Genomic DNA, 21786 nt, shown 5'->3' on the forward strand with positions numbered 1-21786 from the left:
CAATTTCTAAATACAGTTAGGTAGCTTGGCAATCTGAATTAACCACCCTTATAAAGCACTACAGTAAGTTCACTACATTCAACTGCTTAAGGCTGTAAACTGTAAAATGGGTGCCACTATTGCTTTCTTCGGGTGTTACAATGATTGAAGTGAACACATGGAGGGAGCCAGCAGAAATTAGCATCCTACTTCTACTGCCCCCTCTAGAGGATGAAAATCTGAAGCAGGGAACCTCCTTTACTATTCTCTATTACTCTTGTAGAGGAGGCTCCCCACACAATGCAAATTCTTATTTTCCAGGGATCTAAAATGAATGGGGAACCTTCGTGAGCAGAAGGCTTCCTGCTTCAAACAGTCACCTTTCACAAGATGGAGTGTAACCGAAATGGCAACACGGCATGAGACTTGAGTGCTCATCCCTACTACCCTCCTCATGACTTCACTCCACTCCTTATTTTAATGTCTGAAGACAGCTTATGTAACTCCCTTAAGCTTTCCTGCTAGTTGCAATTTGATGAAGTTCCTTGGTTTAAAAACAAATGCATTTTATTACTGGAAAGTGATGAAAGACATTATTATTGTGCTCAAGTGCCCCCTTTCCATAAATGTGATATACTGAATGGAGGCAAGTCAGATCCTGCTTATTTGGCTATTTAAATAAGGAGTTATTTTACCCCGGCCAACTCTGTTAGTGTTGCTAGTTCCAGCCTCTCCTGATCGCCTTTGATCTTGCTCTTGTTGAAGTCTCTGTATCATGCTGTCCAAGGGGCTAACTTGCTGACTCAAAACCTGGTTCAGTCCTATGAAAAGCAGAATTTGAATTTAGTTCTTCAGCTGATCCAAAATTTCTCAATAAGTATTAGAAGTATTGGAATATTACCAATGATTCCCCTTTGCATTAAAGGTAGTTGGAGGTTATGAACGTGAAATTGCCTCTTTATTAGTGATCATTAAGACAGCATAAATAATGCTGGAAAACAATTAACATTATCTCATTGCTTTTCCCATATGCACACCACTGTGAATTTAGTCTGGTAACAGTGCTAAGACATCTTCCTTGGAAATCCTGTTGAATACTGCATACTCAAATAAAACTTCAAAGGCCCATGTCAAGTTGAAGTTGTTGATACCTGAAGACGTTACCCCCATCTGGGGAATAAGTTGCTCCTCTCTACAGTTTTCACGTCCTGGAACTAATCTCTGGTATCTTGACGGATGAGGGTTACCATCAACATCAACTAAAAATGGTGGAGGCATGAGGTGTGGTGCTTGTTGTGTCTGTTCATCCAATACAAAGTTGTTGGCATCACGGATGAGAGGCCGATAATCACTATGAAAGAACATCTGATCTGCTATCTGTAAATAAATCAAATTTTAAATTATAGACAAAACTAGTATTTCATTGTTATTTGCAGCTCTTTCCTATTATTATTTTAAGAGTCAACTTCAGAAGAGTCATAAAGCACTAGCAAGCTACAGAAACACTTGTGTCCAAATACTCCTAAATGTAGCTTTTCCGATTTCCTATTTAAATAGCTTTTCCTATTTGTACCTAAATAGGAAAAGCTACATAAATGCAGGAGTATCTGGATATAAACCAGAGTCAGTTTGGATGGCCATGGTAAGTTACAAATCCTGTACAAAAGCTACAACTGAAACAAGTTTAAGCTGTTTTCTGCACGATACCTTGTCATATTTGCTACTGGAGCCAAATCCAAAGATCAGAAGATGACCGTGAGAGTCTGTACAGGCAAAATGCTGGCCATCAGGAGAACACTTGCAGTCAAACACTGCCCCATGTCCTTGTCCTTCGATCTAAAATACAACAACACACAATATCAACCAATTTCTAACCAAAATTGTCATATTATTTTCAAACACATGACAAACCTATTTTTAAAAGGAAATATGCTGTTAGATGAAAATTACATTCAGCGTGGTTTATTTTTTTATATCACTTGTAAGCAAAGTCAGATATACCATTCATTAAACAATACTACATTTCCTGCCTTCTGACATTTTAAGAAAAAATATAAGGTTACTCAATTAAGTTTACACTGTCTTTCATATAGTTATTCTTAAGGAGGATATACATTTTCCTCCACTATATTTTCAATAAAGACAAAGCTGTAATCCTAATATTCTATTGCTAGGAAGCAAGTCTCATTTGAAGATACTTCTAAGTAAACATGTTTAGGATCAGGCTATTAATGTAACTATCATTAAAAGCTGCAATAAAAATTAGTTTACAACATGGGAACAAAAGTATTTGACAGTTGCCCTTTGGTCTCATTTCATGACAAAGTGCTAAATTAGTTTTTGGCCCTTCTTGCAAACAACAATGAATTCTGTTTATTTAAAGCACTTGCCCAATTGTTGCCACTGCAATAAGGATATTTGAACTAGTTGCTTTTTACTTTCAACCTGAACACTGTATTTGATTGATTGCAACTCATATAAAGAACTGCAAATATTTTGAAAAAGAATTTACCTGATACTCATTTTCAGGTTTTCCACTTCCATTAATCCAGAACAAATGGGTTTTTGTTTTTTCCCTGAAACCTGTCAACCAAGCACAGGTGACCAATCACCACTCTGAACTTTCATGCCCTATGTACTCTACCAATATTCCCAGTTGCAAAATAATTTCAGTGGCACTTAAGCGCAAAACACTTTCACCTAACCATGGCAAGGCAAGCGAGGAAATGGGGTTCCCTTCCACAAACAAGAGCTAGCTGAACCTTGCATTCTCTGAAGAAAGTGAATGATAAATAGTCCTATTTCTCATCGAGAAAATAAGGTACAGAGGTTGTCTTGATTAGAGTATACAGCATAGCGGGCCCAGAGATTATGGTGTAACTCCCATGCTCTTCAAAATTCTAGATGTGCTTCAGAATCAGTAAACAAGAAGTCACAGTAATAAACATATTACCTGACAGTAAATTCCATTCAGTTCAAATAGAATTTACTTCCAAACAACAGGACCAAGGAGTTGGAGAAAAGCATTTACTAGTCTATCCTAAAAGGAGTCAAAGAAGGGGTTGTTGAATAGGATAAGCAGCTAAAGATAGCTAAATAAATTTTGTATCAACTCAAGCTCTCTAATGGCACAATTTTTAGTCTTTGGTATCAAAGGGAAAGGAGGTTGGACCCTTTGTATCATGGGAAGGGAAGAAGTTCCACAGCACAAGCTCAAAAATGCATTTGTGCTAACAATGCCTGCAATGGATACAGCCTTGTATCTCACATCAGTTGCTATTCAAACATTCAGTGCTATAAGCCTTACAAATTTGTCTACAAATTTGTTAAACAGAATTAGTTTACTTAGAAAAGTCATCTGACTACCAGTTTAGTAGTTTTTCTTAACACAACATTCAGAGCCTGATCCTATACATGTTTACTTGAAAGAAAGTCCTGATTTCAACAGGATCTAATCCCCAATAAGGGCAATCTAATTAATAGTGCAGGCTTAGGGTTGGAAAAGTGGCAGATGCTGAAAAGGTGTGCTGGAAGTACTGAACAGCAGTAGAGATGTGAAATACTTAATTTTAAAATTAAGACTAGATTTTCAACAACCTGGATAGTCGTCTGCTACACTTAACAGCAAAATGGTGTGTGATAACCACAACTACTAGCAGAAGCACCTTAAAAGATCACGAGGCAACTCATTGGTTTGCACTGGCTCAGTTTTATCTATTCCTTTTATACAACACTATCTTCAGCAAGAGACAACAACTGAAAAATGCAAGGGATTTACTGAATGAGCATGAGATGTGGAATAATCACGAGTATCACAAACCTTAATCTCTGCTTGATTTACAGTTTACAAGAACCCATTTGCTCTGAATTAGTAGATAGTATCATACTATCCAAAGAGAGTCTAGGCAAAAAGAATTCAATTATAACATTTCAATAAATCTCAAGTGCTCTTTTAAAGTTGGATTTCACCATAGAGTTTAGAAATGAGCAATATTAGCATGAGAAGAATTCCCCTTAATTGTCATGTTCAAAGCAGCAACTGTATACAAATAATGTTCCTGTTACAAGGGATAAAGGAAGTGGTCCCAATTCCTTCATACAGCAAGTTTATAAATAGCTATTGGCAAAGAATAACTGTTCCAGGCAACTGGACCACAGCCACATTCAGATGATCATACTTCTGCTAAATAAACGAAGATATCAACAACCCCTTTGTCAGTGTACACAGCCCCTTCATGCGAGCCATAATTAAACCAGAAAATACCAAAAAAATAATTGCTTCTTGCTTTGTCTGAACTGGGAAACTATGACTACCAGTTTCAGAACAACCCAGGATTTTAAACCATGCTCTGAATTAGGTTTATGATCCTGGTTTGTTCCAAAGCTGGTAACCACCATTTCCCAGTTTGCACAGAACAGAAAACTATGTTTAGCATCTGTTTTGCATTTAGGCACAGCAAGAAGGGAGGAGCACGTGAGGATAGCCAAAAGGCTCATTTGTATCTTGGTCCATTGAGCAGGTAAGCATCTTGGTGAGCTTCTTTGTTCATCTGGTACAGTTGTACCTTGGTTTTCGAACAGCTTAGTTCTCAAACGGTTTGGCTCCTGAATGCCGCAAACCTAGAAATGACTGTTCTGGTTTGCGAACTATTTTTGGAAGCCCAACATCCAACGGGACTTCTGATTGGCTGCAAGAGCTTCCTGCAGCCAATCAAAAGCCGTGCTTTAGAAGTCGAACCGACTTCCGGAACAGATTCCGTTCGACTTCCAAGGTACGACTATATATACCTTCTTGGTATGCCTGAATGCCATGAATGACATGAGACCAACTCATTTCAACATGCTATCTTGTACACTACATTTCCATTTGCAAGATTGGGCAGAGGCCTAGTTTACTTAATGATATCAGGAAAATAAGCTGTGGCTCCCTCCTCTTTGCACTCCTCACTTCCAATATCATAGCAAATGTTTCCTGTTACACCTCAACTCAGAAACGCTGGTTTAATTTCTGCTTAATGATCTAGTTATAGCACCATGTCACCCACATCAATCTGCACATTTGTGCTGTTACATGCGATCATCACCAGCCCCTAAACCTCTATGAACTCCACCAGGGGATACTGCTCTTCATTCTCTTTCTATAAAATAAATTTAATCTAATCTTTCAAGTCATGTTCAAGGTGTTCCTAAATTACTTACGTTTGCCCAAACCTGATCCAACTATGGACCAGATCTGGACAGACTAGTGATGGGCTGACACAACATCATCAAACAATCCTGACTGAAAAAAATCCTCAAGTGATGAATAGGTGTTCCAGTTGAGATGTAACTGTGATAATAAAATGGATCTACACCATATTCTTGGTTTCAGATTTAACTGACTAAGCAGCAATTCGTTTTTAAATCACCTATCCAATGTACATACATTAATAAGTCTAGAAAAATGTAAAGTATCAGCACACTAGTGTTTACATTACTAATCTGTCTGTATTATGTATGCATCTATAATAATTATATACCACATACTTGATTTCAATTGTTAAAGGAAAAATGAGCTTCTATAACATCATTTTTTATATAAGTAACCAAATTATTTACCATGTTGAAGTAAGATCGGATCTTTACTCCCTTTGTCAAATCCCATACTATGACATTTCCATCATGGCCAGCAGAGAAGAGAACTCTAGGATCAAAAGGGTGGCTCTCAAGTACAAATACCTCATCCTCGTGACCCTGATATTTAAAAAAGAATAGAAAACAAATTAACTAAACTGAACATGTTAAATCCATTTATTTAACATGGAGTAAGTTCCAAGCATTCTCTTAGCCAAATCCCATACAATGACATTTTCATCATGGCCATGATGAGATTCCTTACCATTTCAAAGAATCCTGATTTAGCATTACGTACAAACCAGGAATCCTGTTATAAAGTTGGCTTGTTTAGCAACTAATAATAGATTATTATCCATTATTATTAAATCCAATTTTTTAAAAACTGAGAGTGATCTCAGAAGCAGTTTTTTTCCTGGCCATACAAAAAGTGGATGAAATAGAGAGGCACTCACTGAAGCTCAACTACATAACACTAAACCATAGTTTAGTATTACATGCAATCCAGCCCATTAGGATCTATAATATTTCCAACACTCCCACCCTCCAAAAATTTGTTCTCCTATCTTGCATGATCAATATTTTAAACTATCTGAAACAATATATATATACAACAGAAGAATTTCAGTAGGAAGCCACAGCAATGCTATAGAAAGAGGAATGTTACTTTATTTTCCTTACCATAAGGACATGAATAAGTTGCCCAGTAAAAGAGTTCCAGACTTTCAAAGTCATATTATTAACTGCAGTAATAACAGAATTGTCATGACGGTCCCAAGCCACCATTGTAACTTTCAGCTTTGTGATTTTGTCTTCTACTCCTTGTAAAGTTTGTCTACAATTAATGAACAAAATAGCATATAAAAATGTTAATCAGAAACTGTCAGTTTTTCAGGAGTGCAAAGATTATTTTTAGAGATTTGGTCAACTTGAAAGTTGTCATGATCCTTTCACACAGTCACTAGGTACTAGATGCAAAGAGACTGCACAATAAAGTTGAACATTAAAAAAACACAGGTGGCTGAAAATTATTATCTCTGTTGCTTGAACTGTGAGAAGGTAAATCAATGACCACCAGCATTCTCAGAAGTGCCATTATTCCTTGGCCTGGGAAAAACAAGAAACCTAGAGAGAGATGGATTTCACTGCCAGACCATAACTCCACTTAATTGATTCCAATACCCACCAGTTTCAGGTAGACTGTTCCCATCCGTAGCAGTTCTAAAAACTGAAGATTGCCTACATTGGTGCTCTTGGTGTATTTTGAGGTCTCACTACAGAAGTGCTGGATCTGCATTGAAATTTACAAAAAGCCCAAAAGGTCCCTAGCAGGACTGAAAGGAACTACGTGATGAAAAGAGCTCGTGCCTTCTAAATGGGGATGAGAGCATTGAGCCTAGGAATTTCTGCACACGAAACATCTGCATAATGCTGCGTTCCCCTGAACCCCTTACTACAGTAAATGATACCTAAACATAAATAAGTTCAAAATGGCTTACCCTGCAGGCCGAGTAGCCATATCTAACAAAATACTCTTCCACTCCCTTCTCTTGAACATCCAGATGCGTGCTGTGCCATCACGACTTCCACTGACAAATCTAACAAAGAGAAAAATGCCTTTTATCGTCTTTCACAAGCAAAACGTTTTTTTGCAATGCTTTCTCTACAGATCGCATTGCAATCTAGTAATACTTTTAAGTGCACTAGTCTATTTATGGTTTCTTTAATTCTTGACTAACAGCGTTAGATAGAATCTGCAGGACATACACAAAGTGCTGTGTAACGAGAACAATACTGCAATCCTATACATGCCTACTCAGAAGTAGACCAATGCTTAGTAAAGTCCAATGGATTTACTGGGACTTACTCCCAGGGAAATGTGCTTAGGATTGCAGCCCAACTTTTATTACCCAACAACCTGAGCCTAATGCCAAAGCTTCCAACCTATATAATCTGAAGCAGGGGAAGCCAATGCTGGTGCCCTCTAGGCGCTGTTGGACTACAGCTGCCATTGGATTCAGGCAGCACAGGTAATGGTCAGGCACCAAGCAAAAAAGGCACTAAGAAGAAAGAATTGCTGGATAGCGCAGCTGCAAGAGAGGAATCAAGTAGAGGCAGAACAGAAGCCTGCAGAACACAAGGTCAGGATTATGCAAGAGAGCTTTTTTTAAAAAAAAAAACTCACATGGCGATGGAGCAAATATTTTTAAAAGCATTTTTCCCTCCCTAGTATATATTTTATCTTCTAAGGGCTGCTCACTTCGTTTGCCAAACCCACCTATCCACCCCCGATCACCTTGCCAAAACCATCCCCTCCTGTTACTCCTTATCAAAACCATTCTCCCCCTGCTCACCAGCACACACACCCTTTCAGCTTGCCAAATCCATAGGCCATGGGTGGGAAATGATTTTGGTTCCATAGGAGTCAAATTTGATAGACATTCCTTATGATATACACATATGGTTAAGTTGCTTACCGATTACTAGTGTTAGAAAACTGAATGCTGTCCACTTTGTCCTGTGTGAACAAGAAAAAAATTAACATCATGACTACAAGATGCCAAAGCACTTCAAACAAATAGCTAAGCAATTTTGAGGAGGTATTTACAGTATGAAACTCCAACTCTGATATCTTCTCTGGCTGACCTGATCCAAAGTAATAAACCCTAATGATGTGATCTGTACTTCCAGTGGCCAGAAACATTCCACCTAAAGAAAACAAAAAGTATCATCATCATCATCATCATCATCATAATATTCCATTTCTCAATCTGACAGTCTTCCATCTCACTTCCCAATGTCTGCTCCAGTGTACTGATCATTATGGTCATGGACAAACAAAATCTTAACACCAAAACAATAATACTTTTACTCAATCACTATCCAAATCTACATTGAGATTCAATGTTTCTAGACACAATTATTAGATACTTCACCTGAGAACCTATTTTAGCAATTAAGCTTTCATAGGCGGAAGAGGATAAAGGTACAGTATATCATTTAAGAACGTTGCCACTTAATGGAAAATCACAAGTCTTTCTCAGACACTGTTCTCCTTACAAGATGGTCTTCAACAAATCATTTGCTTACTGTTTACAATTCAGACATCTAGAACTCAGCATCAGGATGCTACTTAGCAAATTCTTCTGCTACATTTTTAAAAGTTATGAATATGTCACTAATACGGGGTTCGAGAGGAGGAGCACTTTACCAGCACTAAAAGATGAGCAGATCATTTGGACTCCAGGTCTTGGACGCTCTGTAAACTTTGTTGGTCTTGGACTGCAAGGTTAAAACACACAGTTAAAAGCATGAACAGAATCTAAGACAGCAACTGAATTAGTCAGTAGCTCATAAATAAAGGCATTAATCTAAATGAGAAGGAAGACTTAACTAAAATAGAGTTCATCCTACTCTCTTAGTCTAAGATATATTCTGTCACTGGAAGCTCAGGTTGCCTCAGTGGCTAGAACTACCTGCAATTGGTTCAACAGCTACAGCTATTCCTAGACAGGGAAAGTCGAGCCCCAAAAGTTAAAGGATTGGTAATTTCAAGACTCATCGTGGGGTTTCCCATGTTCTTGATCCAGAAGTTGCAGCTAAAGCAGAACACTGCAGCAGGAATGAGATCTGTCAGCATATAGCACCTGTGTTCAAGAGACCTGCACCAGTTGCCAGTTTGCTACCAGGCCAAGTTCAAGGTGTTACTGCTAGTATATAAAGCCCTTAACAACTTGGGGCCACTTTACCTGTGAGACCTCCTTACCCCATATACACCTACTCAGCAGCTTCAATTTGCAGAACTGGCATATTTACTTTGGAACTCCTTGGCTATTGATATCAGGCATGCACCTTCACTGTACTCTTTGTACAAAACATTTTTGTTTAGATAAGTCTATCCAGATATTGAGAATGCTGGTGCATATTTTAAACTGTTTTTAGTTTATTAGTGATCTCTGAGAAAGAGGTTGCAATCAGCAACCAACTCCATGCAATGTTATTATAGGGGGCAGGGGTAGGGGGGAGTTTTTTTAAAAAAATGATGGCATGGTTTTTTCCTTGCAGTACTTCACCAACTGCTTGTTATAAATCAGAGTCTCATTCACTTCATAATTGCAAAAATCACCATGCTGTGCATCAGAATCCAAGATTTCATAAAATTATTATTATTATGCTTTATAATGATGGAAGTAGCTGGGGGTTTTTCTGATACTACATCTAGACACAAGCCCTAGGCCTGGACAACATGTAGGAAATCTTCTTTAATTATATTCCCTGGGCAATATTGTAGGATTCAAATTAGGATAATGAAGCAAACTCCATTGTAACAGAAAAGCAAAATACAACCTTACCGAAGACAGGTTTTTAGTATACGTTTTAGTTCTTTACAGGGATCTGAACAGTACTTCTTAGTAATAAAATAAAGGCTGTGATGCATTAGAAACCACATCTGTGTGTTGGGTATTGTCAGTATTTTCCAGAGCCATGCCTTTTTATTTCTTTTTGAAAGGACTACAAAGTCATTTCATAAACTGTCTACTTTTTGCCTAGAGCAATTTCAAACTTTCCCCTGCACTACAGGTACATTGGTGTTTGTTGCAATAAATATGAAATATGTGACAGGGAGACAAGTCTCCAAACACACAGTGGGTACATGCCCTAGAGCTACAGCCACATTGTGAATCCCGGGTATATATCCCAGGCACATTCTCCGAGTATTTCAATAAACAAATCAAGAATCCCATCCTTTCTTATGCTCTAATATAGGAGAAAGCCAATCAAGGGTTGCTAACATGAATCAGTGGCCTATTGAAGTCAGTTTCATTAAGAGTATTTCCTGTATAAGAACACGTACTATAGTGGTTAAAAAATGTACTGATTTGTAATTAAATAGATCTGTCATACAGCATAGAAGCACTATCTAAAACCTATGCCCGTGCTACCTACCTACATTTTGCTCTATGAAAATGTAGACACATACAATGAGGGTGGAGAACTAAATGTGGCCAAAGGGCTAGATTCTCATCTTCCTCCCTCATGGCCCAATTTGACAGGTGTCTAAGGCTGCCCATCTGTTAATCACCCAATGTCACAAAGACGTCCAGTAGAGTCACTGATTTACCAAAGAGGTTACATTAGTAGCCTTAACATGGATGTTTACATTCAGCTCAGACATTTTGAAACGTTTTTATAATAAAAAAGATGCTGTAACTGAAATTAGTAAAATAGTAAACAGACTGTGTTTAAATGCTGCACCATCACTTCAAAAATAGTAATGGGAGGAGACTTTTGAACGCTAACACTGAAGATTCGTGGCTTAGGCAGCAATCCTACACATACTTAACTAGAAGTTTAATTAAACTCAATGGGACTTGAATAAGAATAAACTGTAAGTCTATAATCCTAAGAACATCAACCAAGAAGCATGCCTCACTGAAGACAATGTAGCTTACTTATGAATGAAGAGGCATAGGATTTTTCTGTTATGCTAGTATGAATCCTCTGCTACGTTTTATGATATATAGAAAGCAATATAAATTATAATATTAGCACCAACCCACACAGAAACAACCTAGGGCAGAATTCTATGGAGCTTCCTCTACTTCTCCTGTCCCCTCCAGACCCCAATGCACACACAAAACCACCTCTGGAGAGTTTGGGGGGAGGGGAGAGAATAAGAAATGCTCACCAGCGCAGGATAGTTTGAGGATACTGCACCGATCCTGATCCGACTTCAATGGCTGCCAATTAGTTTCTGGGCACAATTCAAAGTGCTGGCTTTGACCTACACAGCCTTAAATGGCTCAGGACCACAACACCTTAAGGATCACCTCTTCCAACATGAACCGACCCAGACGCTGCAATCATCATCTGAAGCCCTTCTTTGTGTGTCTCCTCCACAAGAGGTCTGAAGGCTGACAACACAAGAATGGGCTCTTTCTCCAGTGGCTTCCTGTTTGTGGAATGCTCTCCCTAGGGAAGCTTCCCGGGTGCCTTCTTTAGACACCAGGCAAAAACCTCCTTCTCCAAGGTCTTTGGCTATTTAAACAATCTATGGCCTTTTAAACTGAGAGGGGGTATGGTTTTGTTTGTTATTATATAATGCATGTTTGTGCTTTCATTCTGAAACCACCCTATGACCCTCAGGTGAAGGGCAGGATATAAATTTAAACAACAGCAACAATAATAGCCCATAACTTCCAAAAGCCACCCATTATCAACTGCAATGTTTAATTCCATAGTGTGCTTAATACCATACAAGAGAGAAACTAACTTTATTTTAAGTGTACCAGCATCCCATAACCAAAAGCAAATAGTGCCATCTGCCCCAGTTGAAGATAGGTATCGCTTTGAGCCGCTGCATAGTGGTGAAAACTGCAAAACAAATAAAGCTATTTATAATTCTTGATTTTTGGCAAACAGTGAAAACAAGTGATCCAAATGATTCAGTATAAAGTGAAATTTCTATCATAATTACCACTTCTATAAAAAGTTACTTAATCAGCCACATGCATAAGTCTGTCAGAAAGCTCTTCACTGCAGGCAGAAGAACGCGCGCACGCGCACACGCACGCACACACACACACACACAAAAATCACAAATAATATTCCTTCTCCCCTGCCATTGTCTTTGTTCAGAACAGTTAAAACCTATACTGTTTCAAACAGGAATGCAAAATAACCCACTTATCAATTTACACATAAACATTTGTCTAGGCATTTGATATCTGACTGAGCAGCCCTGCCTTGTTTAAGTCAAGTGTCATAGATATCCACAAGTGAGAAGATAACATTAATAATGCTCAAATCATGCCATAGAAGGAAGCAAACTGTTACCTGTAGTGATGTTATGGATGCACTGTGGCCTTGCAAAACTGCCAAAGGGGCGCATGTTCGGAGACACCACACTCTGATCATTTTGTCACAGCTCCCTGCAGCAATCATGGTATTCTCATAATTAACAGCCATGTCCGATATTTCTGCTGCATGTCCTCTTAAAGTAGCAAGCAACCTTCCATCATCTGTCGCCCAGATTTTCACAAGACAATCATCAGAACCCTTAAAACAGATTAACCACAATTACTGCCCAATTGAAGTTTGTGGCACTTAGCTAGTTTATGAGATTCCAATACAGATTTCATATGGATCCTAATATGGACCCTAATATACACTCATTTGGATCCAAGCAACCCCTTCTGCAAGGAAGTTTGCTTCAGATTCCTATTCAGTCATTGTACCGAATGTGAATCTCTCCTCCCTTCCCTGCCCAATAGCATCACACACCTTCCTTCTACAGCAGAAATAGGCATATATATTTCAACAACTGCAAAAGTTACACATGCTAAAAATTAAGAAAGAGCAAAACATTAATGATATGATGGCAAAGCTACAGAATTAACGCAATTAAATTGAATTCCAAACACTGCATTAAATGCCAGCATTTCTGTTAAAATAAGCCTTTAGGAACTATTTACTGCATTGTGTTAAGAAAGATTTCTTATCCCTATTATCATTTACAAGTTCTCAGTGTATGAGTGCTGGCATAGGTAATTCATGGAGAAGAAGAAAAACCAAAATCCTTTTAGTCTGATTGCCTACTTTTAATTATCACTTTTGCTGAGATCTAAGCATTACAACATTAAGTCTGACAGCAAATTCTCTTAATAAGGGAATGTATGAAAGGAGGTTCAGTGACACCTATACGGGCCTATTGAGAGGGGAGAGTAAACGACATCTTTCCCAGTGACCCCATACATAAACAACTTCCAGCACTGCGCTGTTCACTAGAGCAGAATAAGCAAAAAGGAAGAAACTTAAATTGCCACCACAACCATCACCAATTATCATGATCACCAGAACAAAAGGGTTCAAGCCCATCTAAGCCTTCCCCCAAAACTCCAAACATTGCAGGGAGGAACAGAGAGAGAATTACAAAGCGCATATAGCCATGACTGTGTCTGGGGGCAGGGGAAGTTGAACCCATAGTTTAAAGTTACTAATACAAATATTGCCACTACTACTTTTAACCTTTTCCAGCAATCTTGCATTTTATGTTGCCATGCAGGTAGGAAATGCTGCAATCTTCCACTAGGATTGTTGCTATATTAGACCTAGAAGTGGCATCAATGTTCCAATGTTTTATCCAAACACTCTGCATGCCACCTACAACAAGAGCTGCATTAAGTAAGCCCCCCACCATCCAATTGTGTTTTTCAATCAAGTTGTTGGGATTCTGCACCCTCTGCTGGTTCATATAAGGCACTGCACAGTTACAAGCAATTCAGTTAAGGCCTGCGGGGCAAAGAGTGGAAGACAAAGGGGCAGGAGACAGTATTAGCTGCTTTTGTGGGGAGCAGGGAAGACACCAGATTTGTCAATTGGGGAGTGAAAGGAGAAATGGCAGAAATCAATGCTCTAGTTGCATCTACAGCCAGGATAGCTGAAGCCCTTCCAGGAGACAATCTGATTGCTCCTGATGAACAAGTACAATGGGTGAGGAAGTCAGCGGAAATTTCACTGCAGCCATTGCTCAGACAGCCCACTTGGTTTTGACCACTAAGGTATGCTTTACTTGGCGCTTCCCTTGCCAAGAGTTGAGCAGCAGGAAGGTAAGGGGCAAGTCTGAGAGGAGAAAGGCATAGGAATAGAACAAACTCTCTCTTCTTTTTTACATAAAAAATGATAGACAGCAGCAACAGCGGAGAAGAGGCAAAGACAAAAATGGCAGGAAAAATAGAGTAATACAAGGAAAAAACCCATTTCTCTGAACTTGAGAAATAAACACAATGGAGGAGAAGAAACTAGATTGTTCTGAGTCAAGAAATGAAATGAAGACTCAGCTGATGGGGAAATCTTCAGCAAACTTATGATGTGTGGTTTCCTGCCTTCCAAGCAGCAGGAGGGTACACAACTCACTTGGATACCTACTACATCCAACTGAAATGGGAATTATTCCATGTTATCCTCCAGTCACTTCCAATCAACCTTTAATCTTTCCTATCCAGAACAAGAGAAGGTACACAGGTGGAGAAAAACACAGAAAGTCCATCATTATCACCTTCACTAACCCCAGGTTGATCCAAGGTGATAAAGAAGAAAGTGAAATAACAAAGCTACGATATTTGGAGTGGCAAGATGACTCGTCAAACGTTCTTCTCCTAGAGTCAGAAGTCTGAACTGCAACTGCAGTGAGATCTTCCACACAAACAGAAAAATGATACCATCTTTCACCTAAATTAACTGCTAAAGCCAGAAGCAGAAATTATTATTATTATTATTATTATTAATTATTTATACTCCTCCCATCTGACTATTTCCTCAGCCACCCTGGGCAGCTTCCAAAAAAAGATTAAAAATACATTAAAACGCCAGACATTAAAAACTCCCCTAAACAAGGCTGCCTTCAGATGTCTTCTAAACGTCAGATAGTTGCTTATTTATTTGACATCTGATGAGACGGCGTTCCACAGGGTAGGCGCCACTACTGAGAAGGCCCTCTGCCTGGTTCCCTGTAGCTTTCATCCACTCAGAAAAGGAAGAGGAAGAAAACACAACCAAGGGCACATGTGACAGAAGAAATAAACATCATAGCAAAACAAGCAGAAACAGACCATGGAGTCCCCTCCCTCAGTTAAGTTCATAATGAATTTCCTTCCTCCAGCAGGAAGTTCCTGCTTCCAAAATGTCCCTCTGCTTATATCCAGGTAAAATATTGTTTTTTGCAACTATTTCCAAAGAAAGCAGGTCTTCTTGTCAAAAGAAGGCTATGAGGCTGGCCTGTACCACCACAGAAAGTATTATATACGTCCTGAAATAGGACTGCTGAGACCAGCACCTCAGAAGAAGCTCCATAGAACCCCCCCCTTCAAGAGCACCATAAGAGAGAGAAATGTAGAAATTCTGTGCTTAACGAGATGAATTAACCTTTTGCCATAACCTACCTGCTTTGCATCATAGTAATATGTACAGTACATCATCCTTAAAGACATATTTAAACATTTTCATGACTATGCACGTTTTCATGAACTTGCACTTACAGTGAATATCCGTCTGCCTGTTCGGTCAAACGTCACACAATATACCGAAGACAAATGTCCTAGGATTCGCTTGTGCATTTTCATATGTTGATATACAGCAGTTGGAACAAGTTGTTCAAGCCTGTATTTTCCATTTAGTTTTCTTGAAAAGAGAGTTTCAGCTATTAAAAAAAAGCATTTTGTATGTCAGTCAGGTGGCTATCCAGAAAGAGCCAAATACCATTCCTAAAGCAATACAAAAAATGGTTCCTAAATAGTTCCTTTTTGGACAGTAAAAAGTTGACCACCAGTGATCCCCCAATTCTTTCACTGTTACTATTCAATAGGAAGTCAATAAATGTGGGAAGAAACAGATTATGACTTCCTCTTGGCCATTTTCTATACTAACTTGCAAACATGTCATCTTCTCCAAACTCCCAAGTACCTTCTTGCACAGAAACTACTAACTAAAAGAAAGGGAAGCAATTTGGACTTGCTACCTAGACTGATGGGCAAAAAAAGAAGAGTGTAAAGAGACAGCATGCAGAAATAATCCTGTAGGCACAGGATTAGATGTTCATTAGATGTACACTATAATCAAATGTCTGGCAGGTTTCAGTCAGTGCTGAAGTCTCCCAGACACTGGGATGTGATGGTTACAAACACATGCAAAGGCATCTAATCAGCTATTTTGAATACGTAGGTGCCTTCCTAAAGCCTGAAATCAGATGTCATACCAGGATTTATGAGCACTAGGACTAACATACAGAAGAATTCTAAGTGGTAGAAGTAACACACACTACAGCAACAAATATCCACCAAACCTTACTGACATAAATCCAACTGCTGCACTAGCAATGTTACACACTTATTTAGTAAGACTCTTACCTATACTAGGTGGACTGCCATAGTTTACTGGTGACTCTGGAGGTCTTCCACAGTGCAATGCAGCAAGAGCAGATCCCTTCCACACCACATGCTTGCAGCCTATTTGATTATATAAAATAAAACATAAACATAGAAACATAACAAAATAAGTGTTCAAGTCATTTGGGGGGTGGGGGGACCATACTTTTACTTGTGCGAAGCAAAGACTGTCTTCCAGCTCCTAATAATGTTTGGACTCCTGGAACGCTCTGAGGAATTTCTTGCTCTAGAAGTGGTCCTAGTCGATGGCATATCTGAAGCAGGTGATCAGGTGCCAAGTGTCTGTAGTATTTTACCTGTTAAGAAGAAACCAGGAGTTAAATATCCAATACTCTTCTGTTAATTTAGAAAACTATCGGGGGGGTGATGTTTTGAAAAGGGGACAGTATTTGACATCTGAAATGCTTCTATGATTTCTAGTATACACAGCAATGAAAGCAGTATTTAAAGGAGGACTCGAGTGCACAAACAAATAACATCTAGACTGATTTTTTCTTAACCTAATGCTTAAAATATTTATGATTTTGCAAACAAAATTATTTGAATCACTACAGAAATAGTATTGAATACACAGTATCATAATGAGTCAATTTGAAAACAAGGTGACATATTTTAGTAATAGTATTTAGCATTAACATTAAAGTGTTTTGATAGTTAAAACACTGCACATACATAGGCCTGATTCATTTAATATGAATGAGTGTGCTAGAGCACACTGAAGTTCCCTTGACCACCTCCCTTACTCTGGCTGCCTCACAGTCTGGTTTGTAATGCTGTCTGAACCCAGGCTTGTGGTCTGTTTCTCTACAATCTAGGAGCAGTTACCAAAGTCAGTTCTACCAAACCAGGGATTGAGGTTTGTTTCTCGTCAAATTTTAAGCCATAGGTTTGTTGCTAACTTATAGATCAGGACTTATTAGGGAGAAACAAACCAAGATCCTTGGGTTTGGACATAATGGAAAGCCAAGGCTTCCTGGATTGTTTACCGCACCAGAGGAGAAGCAAAGCAGGAGTGATCGCACAGTGTGAACTAGCACGCTGTTTATTTATAGTTACAGATAGGTAGCCATGTTGGTCTGCCATAGTCAAAACAAAACAAAAAAAAATTTTAAGGTGCTACTGGAAGGAAAAAAAAATTTTTTTGTTTATTTATAGTATACCACAATAAGCCAGAAACCCTGGCTTACCATTACATGCAAATGCAGCCAAATTTGGATCTGCAAAGACAGAACTGTATACTCTTTATATCTCAGCAGGGAAACTTTTCCGCACTGTATTTTCCCTCTCAGTATGAACCCCATCATGCAATTCATGCACTTCTTGTTCAAATACTCAAACAGTATCAATTGTGATGATACTCTTTTTAGCGAACGGGTTTTCCCAGATGACTAGTTTATTATATATTAAAAGAATATTTTTTCTAATTTGTGTGCACATCTGCATGTCTTTTCTCTCAATAGCACTTAAGTTACAAGGTTATTATATTCAGAATGCAGGAAAATGCAGTACTCCTCCCCAGATAAAAATGTTCATTATTATTTTAATTGCCACATGAAAATGTCATTATCCAAGTTCATCAATCTACAGGAGACAATTTATGACGTAATCAGTGACAAGCAACCCAGCTTTCTCCCTTCTCACTGAAGTAGTTGCACAAAAGATATTTTTTTAAAAAAGCTATTTTTTGTTTTTAAAGGGTCCTCCCTCCCCCTACCTTGCCTTTGTAGATGGGTGTGGTAGTGTTTTTCTCACTGCACTTTTGTCAACTGCTGCAGAACGACACATCTAACAGACTATTTTTTATAAAAGAAAAAGAAAAAGGTGGCACACCTCCCCCTTTCATACTTAAATAGTGCACAGGAAAATATTTTGCTGTACTCACCGAAGTGAATGGATAAAAACCAATTGGGGCATGATTTGAATTAACACAAACTGCTGGATTTAAATGACATCACTAACTTTTTAGTAAGAAATTAAATTAAATTTACAACATGCTCTTGCCACACTTTGCATAACAATCAATCAAAACCAAAGTTCTAGAAGTGAAAAATTACTTCTATTTGCTTTTCTCACTACCAGTTATAGCTTCTAGAGAAAATTTTAAAGGTTTCTCCCATTTCTTTTAATTCAATTTTTCTATCATGCATATATATAAATGCCTTTGTGATTGTGAATGAGGCTTGTCAGTCAATATGCAAGCAAAATTTTAGAAGCAAGAAAGTAAGGCCCCGAATAAGGAGGGGGAAAAAATGTAATTTTAATGTATTCCTCTACAGCCTTACTTTAGTATTAGCAAGCAAGAAAAAGGACACTAGTAACTAATAATATTATAATTATTATATTTATATTCCGCTTTTCACCCAGAGACATAAGCGACCCACACAAATTAAAATACTGATAAAATATGAAACATTAAAAACATATTTAAGATAATCCTCAAAAAGTAAGTAAATGCAAATTGAACTAAAACAATACATAAAAAGTAGTTACTGTTCTTAAAATAGCATGTCAGATGTTAGATTTTTCCAGTACCATATCTTTTACAATGAAATGTGGAAAACAGTGACCAAAATAAGAGGTTAAAGCATCACCCCTATAAGGAAGAGCTACAGTGTTTTAGTTTGGGCGGATTAAGAAGTGAGGTGTGACAGTTGCATAAACCTATGCAGTGTAGAAAAAGCTGATAGAGAAATGATTTTGTCCTCTCTCCTAATACTTGAACTCAGGGCCACCCAACAGAACATACTGGTAGTACATTCAGAACAGGCAAAAATAAAAAAAACTTTTACATAAAACACATGATGGAACTATGAAATTCACCGCTCCAAGATAAATAGCATGGCTTCAAAAAGGTTTATTATCCCTCCAATAGGAAAACCATACCTACAGCAATGGAGGCAAATTGGAGACACTGAGGGGGGGAAAGGGTGAAGATGTAGCATGATTGCAGAAGGTACAAGAGAGAAACCTCACAAGAACAGAATGAGGACTGAGCACACTCAGTATACGCCAGAAACTATGGAAAGAGTGTCAAATGGAGGGAGACGCAAAATGTTGGGGTAACAAAATTGGCCTCTATGAGCCCTTTACAGCTTAGCACTCTGGAGAAAGTCATAGAGAGTCATGGGTAACTCAACAGCAGCACTCTTGTTAGAGGCTGAGGAAACACAAAAACTAGTTTTGTTTTTTTAAAAAAACTTGGTCAAGGATCTGATGAACAAGAACTTGAGTAGCCTTCATTACAGTTCTTTGTCAATAGGTGATAGTTTGCTTCAGCTTTCAGAAATGCAATCTCTGAAACCGAGAAGGTGAAAGATGAGTGAAACATTAGGGTTAGGAGCAGCCTTCTCCTGCCTCCCCCCAACCTTGATACTGAGTGCCATAATGCTTCTGAACTTATAGGATCCACTGAGAAATCCTAGCTAAAAGCTGCTGACCTGCTCTGAAAACCCTCTAGCATATGCAGCAAATACTCCAGGCCCAAACAGGTCAAGTTAGAGACGTCAAGACCCATGTTGAGGGGGGCAGAAATACAGAGTAGGAAAGAATTATTTCCCCTCCAAAATAAATTTTAAATGTTTCCAGGGGAAATGTGGGGAGAACACTGTGGGTGAGTGTCCTATGAAATATGTTTTTCTTTTAGAATGAAATGCTTTCAAAGATGGTCCCTTCCACCTTTTCCCTCAAAATGACTGTGACAGACACCTGGCTACAAACTGGGAAACAAGTAACTTACTGCCCTGGCCTGCTGGATGATTTTAAAAAAAGTCAGGGAAAAGGTGGAACAGGAACTATGGGTTCCAGAGCCTGAAAGGAAAAATCTGGAAGTTTGAGTAAGAACTGAGCACCAACCACAGAAGCAGACTAAAACTTGGGATATTCGCAGTTCACCATTTTAAATTTCATAAAAAATATATTAAATGGTGCAATTTTATATTCTAAGTTATGATGCATTTTATTTTGTTAAAGCAGAGAAGTTTTGTTTTATATGAAAATACTGCATAAACTTCCACTTCTCCTAAGGTTTCCCCTGCCCCTTTGAAAAACTACAAAAAACAAACTTCTGCTTAATCAGCAATGAAACAGAGTTCTTCCAGGTCCCAGGTGTAAAGGAGTTCTCTGTAGGATTGTTCTTCTTCCAGAGCATCCCTGGGGTCCTTGTCAGGCGAGATCCTTAGAGAAGACCACATGAGCTGTTTGTGTGCCCCTCAGTCTCATCCGAAAGACCCGATAGACTATCCTCTTGAGATCTGACATTGTTGGGAAGGAAAGTCTGCTCTTAATCTGAAGGAGAAAGGTCTGAAAAGTCCAGCAAACAGCAGTAACCATGGCAGTCTTGGAAAGAATGCAGTCTATCTTGTCCATCTTATCTTTGTGATGGTCCTTGTTATCAGCAAGATAGTATGAAAGGAAATAGTCATCCCACCTGAAAAGAAATGCATTCTCCAACAACCCATGGTTGCTCAGCAACAGATTTAGAGGTACTTGTTGTTAGCAGAGGTAGAGATCCCCAGAAGTGGAACAAGTATTGGACCACAGTGCAATCAGCATTCCATCTGACCAAGAAGCCTGCGAGATCATCATCCTCTCCCAGAGATCAACTGCTGTAGGAATGATGCCACTGTGTACGCCCCACTGCTATGCTAAAGTTCAGAGGCAAGAGTACCTGATTCCATACTTCTCTAATTACTTATTCTGGGAATGGTTGCTATGCTATGAGGAGATATTTCCGAGGGGAATCTTGCAGGCCAAAATGCATGGAAGACTATGGACATTTCAAGGGCCTCGTACCACAAAGAAGAAATGATGAGTTCCCCACAACCTACTCCCCAACCTTGATGAGAATAATGTGATGACTGCCACCCCAGAAATCTGTGCAGTAAACAGGACTCGCAGAGTACCTTGCCAAGAGCACTCACCAGATGGAAAACTGAGCCCACAGTCGAATAGCTTTTTCAAAGACATAAAAGGGGCCTCATGATGGCCAAATCATGTCCAGAAAGAAGCACCACAAAAGGTGAACAGGAAGGAAGTCTAAGCTGTTGTGTCAGCAAGCCATCAGCCTCTGGATCCAGTTAGCCAGCCAGCTGGATCCTCCACAGACCCATAGACATGGCTGGTAATTTGAGCTGTGCAGAAGGACAATGTGCATGACTGAGCATCATCTGATTAATCTATTCATCATGAATTCTGTCCATGCTCTCAATCTGAAAAGGCAACAGAGTCAAAGCTTGTTGCTGTGACTGAGGCC

General features: G+C 38.8%; 1 protein-coding gene across 9 annotated transcripts in view; it reads right to left on the reverse strand.

Moving 5' to 3' along the window:
• Positions 1-21786, reverse strand: part of PHIP (PHIP subunit of CUL4-Ring ligase complex) — a 63785-nt gene that overhangs the window by 31824 nt on the left and 10175 nt on the right. For 8 of the 9 annotated variants that reach the window (XM_083608098.1, XM_083608094.1, XM_083608099.1 and 5 more), the window contains exons 5-18: positions 16681-16831; positions 16497-16595; positions 15630-15790; positions 12430-12651; positions 11867-11967; positions 8804-8874; positions 8201-8301; positions 8070-8110; positions 7092-7190; positions 6274-6427; positions 5578-5712; positions 1687-1815; positions 1131-1356; positions 675-800 (exon numbers count right to left, since the gene is read on the reverse strand). In XM_083608098.1, coding sequence (XP_083464224.1) covers positions 675-800; positions 1131-1356; positions 1687-1815; positions 5578-5712; positions 6274-6427; positions 7092-7190; positions 8070-8110; positions 8201-8301; positions 8804-8874; positions 11867-11967; positions 12430-12651; positions 15630-15790; positions 16497-16595; positions 16681-16831 — 1816 coding nt within the window. Of the gene's footprint in view, positions 1-674; positions 801-1130; positions 1357-1686; positions 1816-5577; positions 5713-6273; positions 6428-7091; positions 7191-8069; positions 8302-8803; positions 8875-11866; positions 11968-12429; positions 12652-15629; positions 15791-16496; positions 16596-16680; positions 16832-21786 lie in introns of all 9 variants that reach the window. The other variant, XM_083608091.1, reaches the window with a different exon arrangement.

The sequence above is a fragment of the Podarcis filfolensis genome (assembly GCF_964270895.1).
Source record: "Podarcis filfolensis genome assembly, chromosome: 3".
In the NCBI taxonomy this organism is placed as follows: domain Eukaryota; kingdom Metazoa; phylum Chordata; class Lepidosauria; order Squamata; family Lacertidae; genus Podarcis; species Podarcis filfolensis.